The sequence below is a fragment of the Bos mutus genome, chromosome 19, assembly GCF_027580195.1.
Source record: "Bos mutus isolate GX-2022 chromosome 19, NWIPB_WYAK_1.1, whole genome shotgun sequence".
Lineage (NCBI taxonomy): Eukaryota > Metazoa > Chordata > Mammalia > Artiodactyla > Bovidae > Bos > Bos mutus.
The window spans coordinates 25,868,211-25,885,893 of record NC_091635.1 but is presented as its reverse complement, the minus strand read 5'-3'; the positions used below and the strand labels follow the sequence as shown (position 1 = coordinate 25,885,893).

At 56.7% G+C, this 17,683-nt stretch overlaps 1 protein-coding gene across 1 annotated transcript in view; it reads right to left on the bottom strand.

Moving 5' to 3' along the window:
* The window catches only part of ARHGAP23 (Rho GTPase activating protein 23), a 72,935-nt gene that overhangs the window by 23,581 nt on the left and 31,671 nt on the right, over positions 1-17,683 (bottom strand). The window contains 10 exon segments of the mRNA XM_070389761.1: positions 1,009-1,164; positions 3,388-3,515; positions 4,057-4,187; positions 4,454-4,515; positions 5,803-6,120; positions 11,367-11,510; positions 13,440-13,497; positions 13,649-13,760; positions 13,972-14,127; positions 15,738-16,902. Coding sequence (XP_070245862.1) covers positions 1,009-1,164; positions 3,388-3,515; positions 4,057-4,187; positions 4,454-4,515; positions 5,803-6,120; positions 11,367-11,510; positions 13,440-13,497; positions 13,649-13,760; positions 13,972-14,127; positions 15,738-16,902 — 2,430 coding nt within the window.

The following is a 17,683-nucleotide window of genomic DNA, read 5'->3' as shown; positions in this document are numbered from 1 at the left end:
GGTTATATTCCATTGTTATTATAACATGCTTCAAACTCTTAAGTGTGGTTGTCAGATCCCTTCACAAGCTAGTCTTGTCTCATCTGATCAGCCACCCACATTGCTGGCCACTCCAGCAAACACCATATACTCCCTTTCTTTTAACCAGGGGTCTGCAAACCATGACCCAAATGTCAAATCCAGCCAACGACCTGTTTTTGTGTGGCCCTCGAGGTAAGAATGGGGTTTGCATTTTTAAAATGTTGTGAAGAAGGGCTTACCTGGTGGCTCAGTGGTAAAGAATCCACCTGCCAATGCAGGAGACGTGGGTTCAACCCCTGATCCGGGACGATCCCACGTGCTGTGGTTCAAATAAACCCATGTGCCACAACTATTGAGCCTATGCTCTAGAGCCCAGGAGCTGCAACTCCTGGGCCCATGAGTCCTAGACCGTGCGACGCAACGAGAGAAGTCACACACTAAGAAGCCCACACTCCACGACTAGAAAGTAGCCCCCACTTGCTGCGACTCGAGAAGAGCCTGGGCGGCGATGAAGACCCAACACAGCCAAAAATAAGTAAATAAACAAATAAACATTGTGGAGCTGAAGAAGGAAGAGAACAAGGAGGAGGAGGGTGTACAACAGACCACATAACCAAAGCCTGGAACACCTGCCTCCTGGCCCTTTACAGAGACGGCATGGTGACTGCCAGCAAGCCTCCAGGGCCACGCCTTTCCCCAGACCATTTCCCTGCCTGGAGGGCCCTTTCCTGGCTTTCCTGAATTCTTCTTATCCTCCAGGCCCAAAAACCTGTCACCCGCCAGCCTCTGCTTCAGAGCTCCCAGGCCCTGACCGCATCCACCTGTTGGGCTGCAGCCGGGTTGAGGCCCATCCCTGCGGCTGGTCTGCAAAGGCAAATCTCGTCGTGCCCATCTTGGTGCCTTGGCCCAGTGCCAGGCACATCACAGGGTACAATGAACACACCACATTGGCCCCCTTCCATGGACCAACCCCCGAGTCAGACTCACCTCATCCTGCAGGTTGATGTCCCCGGGGCCACGGTTGAGCTGTTCCTGCAGGCTGGACACCACTGCATTGTTGCCTGGGACTCGGTAAATGCCCGTGGACTCCAGCCCCCGTGCCTCCACAATTCGACAGCACGCGGCCACGATCAAGGGGACACGCTGGAGACACAGGCAAGGCAGGGGTGTTAGGGAGGTAAGAACAGCATTCTCCGGGAAAGGATACTTGCAAATGATACGACTGATCAATGAGGGATTAACAGCCAAAATACATAAACAGCTCATACAACTCAACATCAACAATACAAACAACCTGAGAACTCCCTAGCGGTCCAGCAGTTAGGACTCCATGCATCCCCTGCTGGGGACCCAGGTGTGATCCCTGGTTGGGGAACTAAGATCCTCCAGGCCACAGGTCAAGGCCAAAAACAATACAGATGACCCAATTAAAAAATGGGCAGAAAAACTGAACAGACATTTTTCTAAAGAGGAAATGCAAACGGCCAACAGGCACACGAAAAGATACTCAACACCGCCAGTCATCAGGGAAATGCAAATCAAAACCACAGTGAGATACCGCCTCAGACCTGTCAGAATGGTTGCATCAAAAAGACCACAAAGGACGAAAGCTGGCGAGGATGAGAAGAAAGGGGAACCCTTGTACACTCTTGGTGGGAATGTAAATTGAAGCAGCCATTGTGGAAAACAGCATGGAGATTTCTCAAAACACTGAAAATAGAGTTACTATATGACCCAGCGCTGAAGAATTGATGCTTTTGAACTGTGGTGTTGGAGGAGACTCTTGAGATTCCCTTGGACTGCAAGGGGATCCAACCAGTCCATCCTAAAGGAAATCAGTCCTGAATATTCATTGGAAGGACTGATGCTGAAGCTGAAACTCCAATACTTTGGCCACCTGATGCAAAGAACTAACTCATTGGAAAAGACCCTGATGCTGGGAAAGATTAAAGGCGAAGGAGAAGGGGATAACAGAGGATGAGATGGCTGGATGGCATCATCGCCTCAACGGACATGAGTTTGAGCAAACTCTGGGATTTCGTGATGGACATGGAGACCTGGTGTACTGCAGTCCATGGCGTCACAAAGAGTCAGAGATGACTGAGCGACTGAACTGAACTGAACTGAACTGACTGATGACCCAGCAATTCCACTCCTGGATATATATCCAGAAAAAATAAACCACACTAATTTGAAAAGATACATGCACCCCAATGTTCACAGCAGCATTATTTAAAGCTGCCAAGATACGGAAGCAACCTAAATGTCCATCAACAGATGAATGGATAAAGAAGATGTGGTACATGTACACAACGTAATACTGCTGCTGCTGCTGCTACGTCGCTTCAGTCGTGTCCGACTCTGTGCGACCCCATAGACGGCAGCCCACCTGGCTCTGCCGTCCCTGGGATTCTCCAGGCAAGAACACTGGAGTGGGCTGCCATTTCCTTCTCCATTGCGTGAAAGTGAAAAGTGAAAGTGAAGTTGCTCAGTCGCATCCGACTCGTAGGGACCCCATGGACTGTAGCCTACCAGGCTCCTCCATCCATGGGATTCTCCAGGCAAGAGCCCTGGAGTGGGGTGCCATTGCCTTCTCTACTACATAGTCATAAAAAAGAATAAAATTTTGCCATTTGCAGCAATATGGATGGACTTGGAAAGCATGATGCTCTGTGAAATAAGTCAGAGAAAGGCAAGTACTGTATATCCCTTATATGTGGAATCTAAAAAATAAAATAGTGAATATAACAACAACAAAAAAGCAGGCTCAGATATGTAGAGAACAAAGCAGTGGTTATCAGTAGGGAGAGCAAAGCGGGCAGCGGCAAGACAGGGGTAGGGGATTCGAGGTACAAACTAGTGGGTATAAAATAAGCTACAAGGATATATTGTACAACACAGGGAGCATAGCCAATATTCCATAATAATGATAAATGGAGCATAACCTTAAAAAATTGTGAATCACTACATTGTACACCTATAATTTACATAATATTGTACAACAACTATACTTCAATGAAATACAATTTAAAAAAGAACAGTATTCTCCACCAGTGGGCCAGAGGTGGGAAGGACAAGATGGGGGCAGAGAAAGGGCAGAACCCCATGGAGGGTAGTTACTAAAGGCTCTCGCTGCCTCCAATCTGGGAGCCAGAAATCACACCAAAGCTTTGCCATGGTCTGGGAAGGAGCACCAGCTGGGAATCAGGGACTCTGACTCAGCTCTGTGCTCCCTCCCTGAGCGGCTTTCCCAGCTGTGTCCATAAGATGAGGTGGAGAGCTGGTTCCAAGGTCCCTGGCAGCTCTGACCCTCTGTGCCTCAGTCGCCCCACTCCCCTCTGGCCCTGGAGCACTGCAGGAGCCCACCTGGTTCTCCGTAGCTGGCTGGCACTCCTCCAGTCGGACACCAAATGCCCTGGGCGCCGCCTTCTTGTTCTTCTTGATGATGCTGATGCCCCAGGGGGTTTTGGAGGTGGAGACACTGTCATCTGGGGCTGGAGGAGGAAGAGAGCCCGGGTGAGCTAGGGGCCCAGGGAGGGGCAACAGCCACACTCGGTCACAGACACTTGTACATCACATTCACACACTGGACGTAAGGGGACTCCTTCAGAAAGGCAACCAGGATGCTGAGGGCTGATGGGAAATTATACTATCCCAACAGAGAAGGCCAAAGTCATGAGGGTGTTCACCCTGGGGAAGAGAGGCCTCAGAGTAATAGGGGACTTCTGTATGGGCTCAGGGGCTGACAACAAAGTGGGCGCCACAGATTCTGGTACAACCAAAGAAAGAACTTTCTAATGGTCAAAAGCGTGTGAAGATGGAAAAGGCTGCCTCCTGCTCCTGAAGGACACAAGCAGAGATTGGAGGACCACCCAGCTGGGATGTCCTGGAGGGAAATCAGGCTCCAGGCCCTTCCACCCCTGAGACCCTCAGAGCCCCCAGCCCCTCACAGGCATACACACATGGGCAGATGCATGAGGATAACCACGGCACACACCCACATGCATACCACCCCCTTAGCAGCCACCTTCCTACCCTTGCTCCCTGCAGGCTGGTCCTGAGTTCTGAAGCCACGTGCCGTACTCTGTTTGAGGAACTCAGACTTGAGTCCCCCCAGGCCACGAGAGCCTTTGGGGGAAGAATCAGCTTTGGGCCCAGAGCTATGGCTGTGTAGGAAGAGGGGAGAGGTCTTCACTGGGGTGGCCCAGCATGCCACCTGCCCTGGCCTCCCATCTCTTCGGACCTCTCCTCCATCCCCAAGACCATTCCCCCCATGCCCTTCTGGGGACTGGAGGCCTCAATGCCCCTCTGCCCTCCCTGCCCCCAAGAGAGGGCGATTCAGGACTGCCCTCAAGTCTGGAGATGGGCCAGGAGAATGACCTCTGCCTGGGGTGTCCCCCACCCCATGGCCAGGACAAGGACTGGGCCTCACCTCACTTTGCGATAATCATTAAGCTTCTTGCTGATCAGAGCTTGGTTGGCACAGCCGGGGTCCTGGAGGAAGGAAAGAGAAAGCAGACCCCATCAGTGCCCGTGGCCAACCCACCAGGACTTCTCCCTGGCCCCTGCCTCAGCTTTGCCTCCCCTCTCCTCCATCTGCCAGCTGGAGGGGACAGACCCCAGAGCAAGAAAGACCAGGGCCGGACTCTCAAGCACCCCCTCACCAGCCGTGTGACCTTGGGTAATCCACTTAACCTCTCTGAGCCTCAGTCTCCTCCTTGGAGAGATAATATGGCAACCTCAGGGTTGGGGTGCAGAATTATGCATGTGGCATTCATCACAGTTCTGGCAAGGCACAGCCCAGCTGCCCCAGGAGGGGCAGCTGTTGCAATAATGCAGGGACTTGGGACCCCCAGCTCATACCCTGTTGGGGACAGCCCCAGCCAGTCCCCGCAGAGAAGGGCCCTAAATTTCAGGTGCTTTTCTCCCTGCAGCGAGGACATTGTCCTGGGGCAGCAGAGCCTGGCTCAGTGAGATGGTGGGCCTCGGTGAGCACTAGGACCCCCTCCTGTGGTCAGAGCAGGTGAACGCTGGACCAGGGCCCAAGCCCACCATCCTCTTGGCAGAGGCCAGCCCCCAGCTCCCAGCCCAGGACCCCCACAGAACTGCAGGTGTACAGAGGCACACTTGTGCAGCCACCTGGGAGCTGGAGTGAGTCGAGGCAGATACTCCAGCCAGGCCCCTGGCGTGCAGCGCCACCGTGGAGGGGGCGCCATTTAAAACTTCTCCTGGATTCCCTGCCAAAGCCCTTGGCTCAGCCCCTGCTGCCTGCTGCCAAAGGCCAATCCCCTTGGCCTCCTCCCAAGGTCAATGTGTTTTTGCCTCTGCAGAAAGGCCAGCCCTGGCAGGGGGGTCCCCTACAGCTCTGGCCCAGGGGGACCTCTTTCTGTAATACATTTCACAGGAGATCCCCCTGCCTCCCGAAGCTCCACCAAGAGGCTGAGGTTTGGCCTGGACCTGACCTCTCTGTGCCAGAGCCTGCCCAAGGCAGTCATAACAACGATGATAATAATAATAATTACTGTCACTCTGACAGCTATTATTGTTACTGCCAGTCATGGAATACTAAGGACGCCAGGCCCTCTGTGAGCCACTGGCCCATGCATCCTCTCTTCACACCAAACCCTGGGCGGGCAGAGTCGCCAGGTATACTCCTGTTGGCCCATTTTATGCAAGAGGGACTGAGGCTCCGAGCGGGGAAGGGAGGAGCCCGGCCGGTGAGAGGGGCCCGGGGCCTGCCCTGCCCTCCCTGGCCCGCCTGGGGCCGGGCCGGGCCCTCACCTCGCCCTCGGCCCTGCTGTTCTCTCGGATCGCTCTGATCCAGCCCAGCATGTCATCCCGGTCCTCAGCCTGAAAGAGATATTCACAGAAGTCAGCGGTGGTCAGCCGGAACACGTGCCTCCTCTTGGTCTCGCTGTAGGAGATGTCCACCAGGCAGGAGCCGATGCAGACGGGCGCCGCCTCGTCCTCACCTGCGACGGCCGCCGCCGCCCCCGCCGCCGCCGGCCCGGGCTCCCGCCGCTCCTTGCTCAGCGAGAGCGAGCGCGCCCGCAGCGCGGCGTACACCCGCTTCCACTGGCGCAGGCCGCCGCCCGCTTTCTGCAGGGAGACACGAGGAGGGGGAGAGAGGGGAGGGGGGCGGGGTGAGAGGCTGGGCCTGCCCTCCCCGCCCCAGAGCCCGAGGGGGCCCTAGGAGTTGCAGGCGGTGGACAGCGGTGGGCTCCCCACCCCACTGCCCGCCGGGAGCCCCCTGCTCTGCGCCACTCCCGCCGGCGCCTGGGGCGGCCTCCCGCACGCAGTCCCCCACCTCTCTCAGCCTCGCAGCGGCCGGGACACCCCTATCCATCGTTCTCAGTGCCCTCAAAGGGTCCCCAATCTTCTCTTCAAGTGGGCGCTCCGGCGGCATCGGCAATGCCCCCGGAGAACCGGCAGGGGGCTCCAGAGGGCAATCAGACCCCACCCCCCGACCAAGCGGGACCCACCTTCCGCACAATCCTCCTAAAGCCATTCAGGGGCCACATTCTGCTTCCCTTAGCGGGCAAAGCTTGTCAGAAGCTGTCAACCACGCTTGCTCTCCCTGCTTCTCTATCTCTCACTCAAGACTCCACTCCCTCTCCTCTTCCTGGGAAGCTGCCCCCCAGGCCACCTGGGCTCAGTACTGCGAAAGCTTGTGGCAGCGTCCAGGCCCTTCTCAGCCCTTTGCTTGGCCTCTTGGTGGTATAGGACCCAGCCAGCAGTCATTCCTTCCCTCCCCAAACTCTCTCTTGGCATCCAGGATCCTGTGGTTTCTAGTTTTCCTCCTAATTTCACTGACTCCTTTTCTACTCCTCCACCCCGCCCCTCATCAACCAACATCCCCTACATCAGCAGTTCTCAACCAGGAGATGTTTGTCTGGAGACATTTTCAGTTGTCACACCTGGGGAAGTGCTATGGCACCTAGTGGGCAGAGGCAGACTGAGGATGCTGCTAAGCATGCTGATGCCAGGCCAACCCCACAGCAAAAACTCATCTGGCCCAAAATGCCAACAATGCTGAGCTGAGAGTCCTTGCCCTAAAGGAGGGGGCGCTCCAGAACTTTGTCCTGGGCCCCCACCCCCTGCACACCTCCCCCATGACACCATCCACGCCCGTTTTTTAAAATCTTGTCTGTCTGCTGATGCTGATGCTCAGTCGTACCCGTGGCCCAGCATCTCCCCAGAGCCACGCTCCGGTACCTGCCACTGTCTGCTCAGTGTCTCCATCTGCATGTCCCACGGGCACTGCAGATGCTGCTTGCTCACTATGGGGCACTTGATTTTTACCTTTCCCCTTCCATCCATCTTTTTCAGCTCAGTAAATCCACCTAGTTGTCCAAAAACCTGGGAATTGCTCTTGACTCCTCCTTGTTCCTCAACCTTGACTCCAACCCATCAGGAAATCACAACTGTTCTGCTTCTAGAATATCACCTCTCTCCATCTTTCCTGCCACCACATCAACACCTCTTGCCTGGACCACTGCATGAACCTTCCCAGTTTCCACTCTCCCTCCTGCAACCCACTCTGCAAGCAGCAGCTGCAGCCATCATTTCAAAACGTAGATGAGGTCCTGGCTCCCCCTGCTTGGCACCCTCTCATGGCTTCCCATCACCGCTGGAATCAAATCTAAGGTCTTTTGTGATCAGGTGCCTGTTTCTCCTAACCCATCCCTCTTTTTTTCTCATGATGCCGAGACACAGGGGCCTTTTCTACTGAACAAGCCAAACCTTTCCTTTCTCCAGATCTGTGCACATGCTATTCCTTCTGCCCAGAGCCCCTGGTCTTTCTTCCTCATGTGGTTGCCTCCTTCTCACCCTTACGGTCTAAGCTCAAGTGTTACCAACATCACCTCCTTAGCAAAACCACCTCTAAGCGCTTCTCCCCTAATGGCAGCTCCTCCTTCCTCCCCACTTAAAGGCAATTACATCGCCCTGTTCATCTTCTCTGAATGCCCATCGCAGCCTCAGGTTACTGGCTATGGGCAGCTTTCTCCATATTGGGAAAGCTCGGAAAAGCTCCTGAGTCAGGGAACTCATCTGCCCTCTTGCCTCCCCACTCCAGAGCCTAGAGCCATGCTGGCACAGGGGAAGTGCTCGTCGATATTTACTGAGTAAATGAATTTGTCGTTCTCGGAACAACACCCTGCGGGCTGGGGCTTCATCTCCCCCATTAGACTGAGGGCACCGTTCCTCTGGCTCACAGCCTACCTACGACTCTTCAGCCAGCAAGAGCCTCTGTCCTCAGAACAAACCAGATGAGGAGACTTGGAGGCTGGCAGGTGAACTCAGCTACGTCTGGCCATGAACCCTGCCCATCATCCCATACCTACTGGACCCAGGCAGGGATGTTCAAAGCAGGAAACAGCAGGGCCCTCCAAGAGAAGTTTAATGTCAGAGTGAGATGGTGACAAGGAGGCCCTTTGGGACTAAACCAGCTAGATGACCTTGGACAAGTCAGGCCCCCGCCCCTAGCATCAGTATGCCATATTGGAAAAATAAGAGGTGACCCAGCTCCAAGGTCACATCCAGCTCCAGTGCTGGGTCTGGCTGCAGGGATGTCACACCCACCCATCCCATCCTCTCACTGATAGTCAGTGGCCTCCAAAGGAGCTGGGGGCCGGGGGAAGGCTGGACTTGGCTGGAGCAGACAACATCTGCCTGGCAATCTGGATCCTGGACAGACCGAAGCACCGGGAGGGGCCAGGTCCCTTCCTTGCCCAGGAGATCCTGCTGCTGGGCTGCCAGAGGGCTCCCAGAGCAGGGGACAGCCCACTGTCAGGCAGGAGTCAGCAGCTATCACCTCCAGCCTTGGGCCAGACCATTTGTCCATACCTGCCCACTCCTCCTTGGTCTCCATTCTCCGCTTCTTCCCGAGGCCCATCCGTCTCTTGCTTTCTCCCTCAGTGTTCCTGCACCTGTGGCTGCAGACACTTGTGTCCTCTCTGATGGACAAGCACCCTCCCCACGTGGATCTCCCTCCTGATGCCGCACCCTCAGAGCCTCTGTCACCAGGACACCTCCACTGGGGGATGCGCCAGGGCCTTTGGACGCCATAGGCCCACAAAGAACCTCTTGGCTGCCTCTCCCCAGACCTGCCCCTCCGGCTGGGGGAAGGGTCCCACCATTCACTGACCCTCCAGCCCAAGCTGGGACCCCAGGAACCAACACTACCTCCTCCACCCTCCGTCACCTCCCAGCCTGCAGCCTGCCCAGCTTTCCTTCCCCCTCACATCTCTCTAAATTGTCCCCTCTCCTCCGCCCCGCTCCCCTCGCTCACCTGGGCAACAGCAATGGCCTTGTCTCCGCCTGTCACAGATGCAACACTTACCTCCTGGGCTCCCACCTCCACCCCACCCCCTCACCTGCAAAGGCTTACCCCAAGGGATGGGCCTGCGAGCGGGCAGGCACCCACCTCCACACTGGCCTTCCATCTCTTATCCCGGCTCCTAGCCGCCCAGCATCCCCTGCCACCTTCCCCCCAGACTGCCCAGGAGGGCATCTCCCCTGTCAGATCACACCCTTCCTGCTTCATAGATCCCTAGACACCCTTCACAGCTTTCCAGACACCCCCTCCCATTCCACTGAGGTCAGGGTCATAGGTTGCTACGCACTGCTCTCCTGAGTGCCCCCATCACAGCAGTCAAGCACTGTGCTTTCTCCACCCAGCATGAACCCCAGCAGGGCAGGACTGGCCTGGCTCCTTCACCCCTGAATCTGTAGAACCTCAGCAGAGAATTGGAGCTGAGTAGGGCAATGGCACCCCACTCCAGTACTCTTGCCTGGAAAATCCCATGGACAGAGAAGCCTGGTGGGCTGCAGTCCGTGGGATCGCACAGAGTCGGACATGACTGAAGCGACTTAGCAGCAGCAGGCTGTGCAGCATCATGAACAGGCCAGACAAGGGCACAGAGGAGTGCCAGCCCTGTTTGGACTACACTCTCACTTCACTTTCACATGGGCCCTTGGAGAAGAATAACACTGTCCCCATCTCACAGATCAGAAAAGTGAGATTCGGACATTAAGGGGGTTACCAGCTGCCTTGTGCCTGATAAGTGGCTGGGCAGGAATTCCAAGTGTGTCTGACTTTGAAGCTTAAGTTCCCGCCAGGTACAAGATACCCTAGAAGGCAGGATAGAAAATTCAAACAATAGCAATAAGCAGAAGAGCAGCTCCCGAGGGCCAGGCACCCAGGTAAACTCTTGCTTAGATCATCTCATTTAATCCTCAGCAAAGATGCACGATCTGGGGATTAGCATTCACTCCGCTTACAGACGAGGAAACTGGGTCATAGGTCAGCGAGCAGCCTGAGCTTCACCAGCAACTCGCAGCACAGTTAAGAGCCAAGCCCAGGTTCACGCTAACCGCTCTGCCCAGCTCTGCCTGTGCTGCGGGGAGGCACAGCAGTGGGGTGGCTCCTCCTCCCGCTTCTGCAGCCCATGGTGCTGCCTGGAGCCAGAGTTCGTGCTCCATAGATCCAGGGGCTCCACCTTTGCCCCTTGGGATCCTGCTTGTTCCCCCGCCCAGGCCCAGGCCCCCTTCCTCTCTCACCTGAATCTCCAGAGCAGCTCTTACTTGGCCTCCTTACCTCCCTTTGACCCTGTCTAATTCACTCCCCACAAGAAGCCCAGTGGGAGAGGCCCCAGGGGCTTTTAGGTGCACCTTGTTGTTCAGTCACTAAGTTATGTCTGATTCTTTGCAACCCCATGAACTACAGCCCTTAGTATAAAGCCGCCATGGCTCAGATGGTAGAGAGCCAGCTTTCAATGCAGGAGACCTGGGTTTGATCCCTGGGTAGGGACGATCCCCTGGAGAAGGGAATGGCAACCCACTCCAGTATTCTTGCCTGGAGAATCCCATGGATAAAGGAGCCTGGCTGGCTACAGTCCATGGGATCTCAAAGAGTCAGACAGAACTGAGCTACTAACACTTTCCAGGATAAAGACTAAAACCTCTGATGGCCTTGGAAAGGCTGAACTCTGCTTTCTTCTGGGGCTTCAGCTCCCCTAACAGAATCACCCTGGCCTTGCTCTGTCATTTCCCATGAGCCCCAGTGGCCATTCTGGGTGTGATCTGCCAACCAAGGATCAACCATGGGATAGTATTGTCAGAATTCCAAGCATAACTTGATCAGATCCACCCACAGCAAAGACCATCTCTCTGATGAACTTTTTCATGAGTTCTTTAGGATCCCTGGGAAGTTCTTCCTGGCATCTAACCCCTCATGCGGCAGTCTTAGCTCCAGAGGCAGTGGGGTGGGTGTAGGAAAAACTGGAGAGTTCTGCTGGAGCCAGCTTCCATCCACCTCCAGCTCATTCCTCCAGCCATCTTACCTTCCCTTTCTTGGTGAGGACCTGCTTATAATACAACCAGCCTTCTCTCCTAATGTCGCTGAAGGTCGCATCTGAGAGGTCAGAGGTTGAGTGTCGCTTGGAAGGAGCGTCAGCATCTTCGGAAGTGCCCCAGCTATCCAAGGACTGCAGAGAGACAACAGAGAGCAATTTAGGGTGGCTCCCACAGTACCAGCATCTCAGAAACCCCATGGACCACTTGCAGCCCCACAGGCCTGGTGTGTACCACACTCCTCTGTGCTGTGTGCTCTCAGAGGCCTTGCTTGCCCTCTCTGATCCATCTGTGTTGCTGTCATGAGATGTATGTGATGGGGAAGCCAGAAAGGAGGAAAGGCTATGTGACCTGCCGACCACCTGCCTCAGCACATTTAACTTTATAGACTTGAAGGAATTAAGGAAACAGGGAAAGTGATTGTGTCCGCATGGAGTTACATAAACAGGGGAAGTAGGAACATCAACAAAGACTGAGTTAGTGGAGCAGGTGGTCATGCCCACAAGGGGTTAACAGAGGAAGTGCCAGCGTCAGCAGGACTCCAGCAATAGCAGTGACGGGTTAGGGGAGGGTTAAGTAAGCAGAGGGAGTGAAAGGAGGAAGCCAGGTGACAGAGTCATCAAGGTGTCAACAAAATCAAGATGCCAGGAGTTCCCTGGCGGTTCAGTGGTTAGGACTGCTCACTTTCATTTCTGAGGGTGCAGGTTCAACTAAGATCCTACTAAGCCACAGGGTGTGGCCAAGAAGAAGAAAACAGAAATCAAGATGCCTTTTCCAGCCCGTCTATAATCAAGAAGATTTAAGCCTGGGCTTCCCTAGTGGTCCAGTAGCTAATAATCTGCCTGCCCTGTACAACACAGGGAGCCCAGTCTGGTGCTCTGACAACCTAGAGGGGGGGGATGGGGGTGGTAGGCAGGAGAGAGGCTCAAGAGGGAGGGGATATATATACATATATGTAGTTACGACTGATTTATCGTACGGCAGAAAACAACACAACGTTGTAAATTAAATTAAAAATTAAAAAAAAAGAATCTGCCTGCCAATGCAGGGGACATCGGTTCAATCCCTGGTCTGGGAAGATGCCACGTGCCGGGGGGCAATTAAACCTGTGCGCCACAACTACTCAAGCCCGAGTTCCCTACAGCCCAAGCTCTATGACAACAGGAGCCACTGCAGTAAGCCTGCGCACCACAATGAAGAGAAGCCCCTGCCCACCACAACCAGAGAAAGCCCTCACACAGCAACAAAAGACCCAGAGCTGGCAAAAATAAATAAATATTTTAAAAAATAAATAAATAAAAATTAAAAAAAAAAAAAAGACACTTAAGGCCATTTCAGAACTGATCCTGTGTCTCCCAAAGTCCTGAGGCTGGAAACGTTGGCCTCTCCAGCACTCTCAACCCTGTGTCCCCGCCGCCCTTTCCAGGGTGTTCGCTGTCCCCTGAAGACACCACACAAATACCGACCCAGTGCCTCCCAGCATTGGCACTGTGTTAGACACCCAGTAGGGTCAAGCAGTGACTAAGACAAGTGAAACCCCTGCCCGCATGGGGCTTACATTCTAGCTGGGGAGACAGGCAAGAAAGGAGATGAGCCCATAAAGTGCTCAACAGGGGAAGTGCTCAGAGGAAAGCACGGTGGTGGGGGGAGGCATGAAAGTCAGGGCTAGGCTGAAATCTGACGGAAGGCCTAAAAAAATCTAGAGAAAAAAAGTAAATCTAGAGAAAGTGAAAAAGTGAGTCCTGCGGCTATGGAGGTGGGCATGGAGAGGACCTTCTAGACGAGAGGTGGGGGCTTGGCAGGACAGTGCAAAGGCCTTGGGAGGGGGGCTCACGGTGTCTTTAGGGGATGACAGAGCCCCCAGAGAGGGTGGGTCTCATGGCTGGCACAAAGTGAGTGTGGGGAGAGCCAAGGTAGGAAGGAGACAGGAATCCGGGTGACCCATTTGGGATCATAGGAGTCCCAGGCCAGGCCCTGCTGCCAAGGCTAGGCTCCAGAGCTGAGGCGTGGGACACCCCAGCCCTCCGACACCCTCACCAGCTCACATCACACGTGCCACTCACCCCATCAGTGAAGAAGCTTCGAAGCATCCGCAGGCTGGGCACGCGGTTCGGCAGGCGCCTAGGCGGTGAGGATCAAGGATGAGGCATATGCGAGGCACCGCTTGGACCTCCCACAAGTCCCAAGGATCAAAGGTCCTGCAGTGGGAAGCCCACTGCCCCCGCGTGTAGAAGACCCAAGGGCCAAGAGCCCTGCCACACCCGGTCCTCACCGCAGAGCCCGGCCCTCGTCCCGGAAGGTGTTGAGCCCATCGTCGCAGGACTTGGAGCGCTCGGTGGTGATGGCCAACAAGTAGGAAGAACGGCGGCCAGCCTTGATGCTGCCTGCAAAGCCGCCCAGATCAGCGGGGCAGCGGAGGGGGCTTCCCCAGAGCCCTCCCATCCAGGCAGGGCCCGGGGACCTGGTCCCCAGGGGACCCCAGGAGAAGCAGAAGCCAGTCGGGGGAGGCCAGCCATCAGGCAGTGGGCCCAACAGGGACCAGTGGGACCAGGCAACAAGGGAGCGGCTGGGGCTGGGGTTGCGGGAAGCACTCACTGCAGTCCTGGGAGTAATGGCGGCCGAGGGCAAAGGTGAAGGTTGGGGAGGATGGGCTGGTGCCCAGGACAGGGGCGGAGTTCATGGCGCTGGAGACCACAGCAGAAGCAGGGACGTGCTTGGCTTGGAGGTCAATGCTGGGGCTGGTGGGCTCGTCTGCGAGAGCAGAGGGAGCGGTGGGTGAAGGTCCCAGAAGCCTGAACCTGCCTGCCACCCCAGGGCCCCAGCCTCACAGCCAGGCTGGGACCATATCCCCAGACTCCAAAAGCCCTCCAGGGCCCTCCTGGCAACACGCCCACTGCCAAGGGAACTGAGCCACCACTGTGGTCATGCAAGCTCAGCTTCAGCCTCCTCCATCACACTGAGGGCACCCAGGAGTGGGGGCAAGTCACCCCTCTTAGACCTGGCTCCTAGAGGCAGGAACTGTGTCTGCCCCACCAGACTGACGGCTCTCTGAGGCCATGGAGTGTGTCTCCCCCATCAGACTGGGAGCTTCCAGAGGATAAGGACCATCTATCTCCCCCACCAACTGGGGGCTCCTTGAAGTGGGTGCCACATCACCCCCTTGGACTGGAACTACCTCCTAACTTCATATTGGGAGCTTACTGAGACAAAAGGCTGTGTCTGCCCTATTAGACAAGGCTGGTTCAGCGGACTTGGGGGCTGGGGTGCGGGGGGCAGGTCGTGCCTCCTCTCCTGGCCTGGGGATCTTCCCCAGGGTCACTCCCATGGCTGCCCTTGGGTGAGCTCACCACCCTCAGGTCCGGTTACCACCTCTGGGCTCCAGTTCCATGATCTTGCAGGCCAGTCTTCCCAAGCCCCCAGACCCAGCCCAGCTGATCACGCTCCCTCACGAGCACCTCTTATTCAGCAAACCCGAAATCTTTTCCCGTCTCGTTCCTTTTCTTTCCTGATACAGAGGTGAGGCTCTACCCTCCAGGAAGGCCAGAAACCTGGGAATCACCAACCCTTCCGCTGTCCCGTCTCCCCTTTACGCATCCATTCCTAACAAGTTTTCAGTATTCCCTCTGCTCTCAAAGTGAAGTCCGAACTCCTCATCAACTAATAGGCCCCTCCCAACCCATGCAGTGACCTGGAAGGACATCCTAACTCACACTTCGGGGTCTTTGCACATCCTCGTCTCTCTCCCTGAACTTTCTTCCCCTGACTAACTCATTCGTCTTAGCCACAATCTCCTTTCTCTCCTTGGCCACTGTGCCCCAGCCCAGCCCTTCTCTGTCTCTCAGCGCTCCCCGACTCCTATTACACACCCGTTCACCTGGATCGTTCTCGTCTGATCATACATTCCCATGGACCATGCGCTCCAGGAGAAGACAGAGCCTAGCACAGTGCCTTGCACAACTCGGTGCTGGATGCATGGAAGGATGGAGGACGGATGGAAAGAAGAAAGAGTGAACAGAACAAAGGAAAGATAGAGAAAGAGTGGAAGGAAGAGTGAAAAGAAAGAAGGGAAGAACAGGACAAAGGAGGCCAGAGACGGGGAGGGAAAGAAGGAAGGAAGGAAGGGAAGGAGAGACAGGGGAAGTAAAGGTGGATGGAAAGAAGACTGGACGCGTCAACGAGTGGAGGCGGGATGACGGGATGATGGGAGAAAGATGGATGGACGAATGGATGGATGGCCACAGAAATGAGTTGATCCCATCAGCACCCACCCCAGAGTTTCGCTCGGGTGGCAGGTAGGTGGAGGACAACAGGGACACGGAAAAGCAAGTCTCCCAAGACAAGCCACCCGCACCATCACTCACCGATGAAGGGAATGGAAGCCAGAGAGTCTTCAGTAGTGGCCAAAGGGGCCACCTTCCTGGCCGGGCGTTCCCCTCGCCCACTGGCCTCTGGCTCTGGGGACTCGTCACCAAACCCAAGGTTCATCTGTCTTGCGGGGGGCAGCTGGACCTTGCGGCCCGTGGGAGGCTTCTGCCTCAGGATCACTTCATCACGGCGATCCTCGGCGGGAGGCTCCGAGGCCCGGGTGCTGGGTTCTGGTCGGACAACTCTTGGTGGTTCAGAGGCCTCTGGTGGGAACGGTGCGGGGGACTGGGCCAAGTTGAAGGTGGGCAGCCCCCCAAAGGGGGAGTCCCGGAAGGAGAGCGCCTGCAGGAGGCCAGTCCGGCGCTGGAATGATGGGCTGTAGCTCCGGTACCCGATGTACCCGAGGTCGTCCAGGCCCTGCAGGCCAGGAGGGGCTGGGGCCTGGGGCCCGGGCAGGTCCCTGGGTGCGCAGGCAGGGGTGCGGGCAGACGGCCGCTGGGAAGCCCAGCCGCAGCGCTCGAAGCGGGGTGACAGCAGCGCTCCTGGCCCCAGCGCCTCAGCAGAGCGGGTGGCCCGGCTCAGGTAGTCGTCTGAGCGTGCTCGGTGCCAGCCCTCCTGGCCCAGCTGGCTCAAGGCACCCTGGGAGGTGGAGCAGGGCCAAGGGCGATGGGCAGTCACCTCCTCCAGTCGGTCCTGGGAGGCACTACGGGCCCGGGGGGGCATGGCGGGGCACCGTCTCTCCCCCGCCCTGCGGGGTACCTGGTTCGACAGCCAGTTTGACAAGGCCTGCTGGCACTCCAGTCTGCTGGGGGGTGCCCGGCTGCCAGGCTCCGGGAAGGCACGAGGCGTCCGGGGCTCTGGGGGGAGGCGGGGGAAGGCACCAGGGCTGGGGCGGGGCTGGCTCATCCCCAAGGAAGGGTGGTCCGGATGGGAGCGGGCGGTAGACGGGATGCGGGGCCCCGGGTCACTCCAGGCAGCAGGACTCCGGGGGTCACCGGGCAGTGCTGAGAGCGGCTCAGGAACCATAGCGGCCCAGGTGGAGACCCGGGCTGGCGGGGCGTAGGTCTTTCGGGGGTAGCAGATCGGGGGTGGCTCTGGGATGCTCCGGGCCTCTCCAGAATACGGCTCGTTCCCCTTCAGGTAGGCGTCCTGGGAGTAGGCCTGCCCGGGGACACAAAGGCAGGTGAGCAGGGCTGAACAGACCCCACAGGGCAGGGTTACAGCAGCCCCCGGAGGTCAAGGCCCTCCAGAAAGGGGCCTGAAGGAAGGGGACCAAGCTTTGGGGGTGGTCCTGAGAGGGCGGGGGTGAGAAGGCATGCTCCAAAGAGAGTCAAGGGGAGGACAAAGAAATAAGAGGCCTTTGAGTCTTACACACACATACACACATACACACACACACATTCACTCGAGAAAGAGCCAGGATTTTTCTAAGGCTTATGACAAGGACTGCCTTTAGCCACAAACATTCCAACATCTGTTTTCTGGGGTCCTCCCCTCATGCTGGCCTCAGCCGCCTCCCTGCTTGCTTGTGTCCCATGGTGCCCACAGACCCTCGGGTGGAGCTGGGAAACCCCACCAGAGACCAGTCAAGGTGGCAGATGACAGGGGAGGGAGCCGCCTAAGGGGTGTGTCCAGGGTGGGGTGGGCGGGGGCTGGGAGAGCCCAGCTGTCCCTCCATCCCCCTGGACGGGAAGCTGAGGGCCTGGCTCCTGGGCCACTGGGGGGCGGGGGAGGGACTTGCTCACCCCCTGCTTCTCTGGACCAGGCTTGAGGGAGAGGCCAGACTGGTTGAGGGACCTTGCGCCACCTTCTGCCACCCCAGCCCTGGAATTTGGCGCTGGGAGCTGAGGCTGACGCTGCATTGCTGAGGAGTGGCAGGGCCAGCGCCCAGGCCCGGCCAAAAAAGGAGGCAGCCCCCAGGGACAGCGGCCTTGTGGCCCTG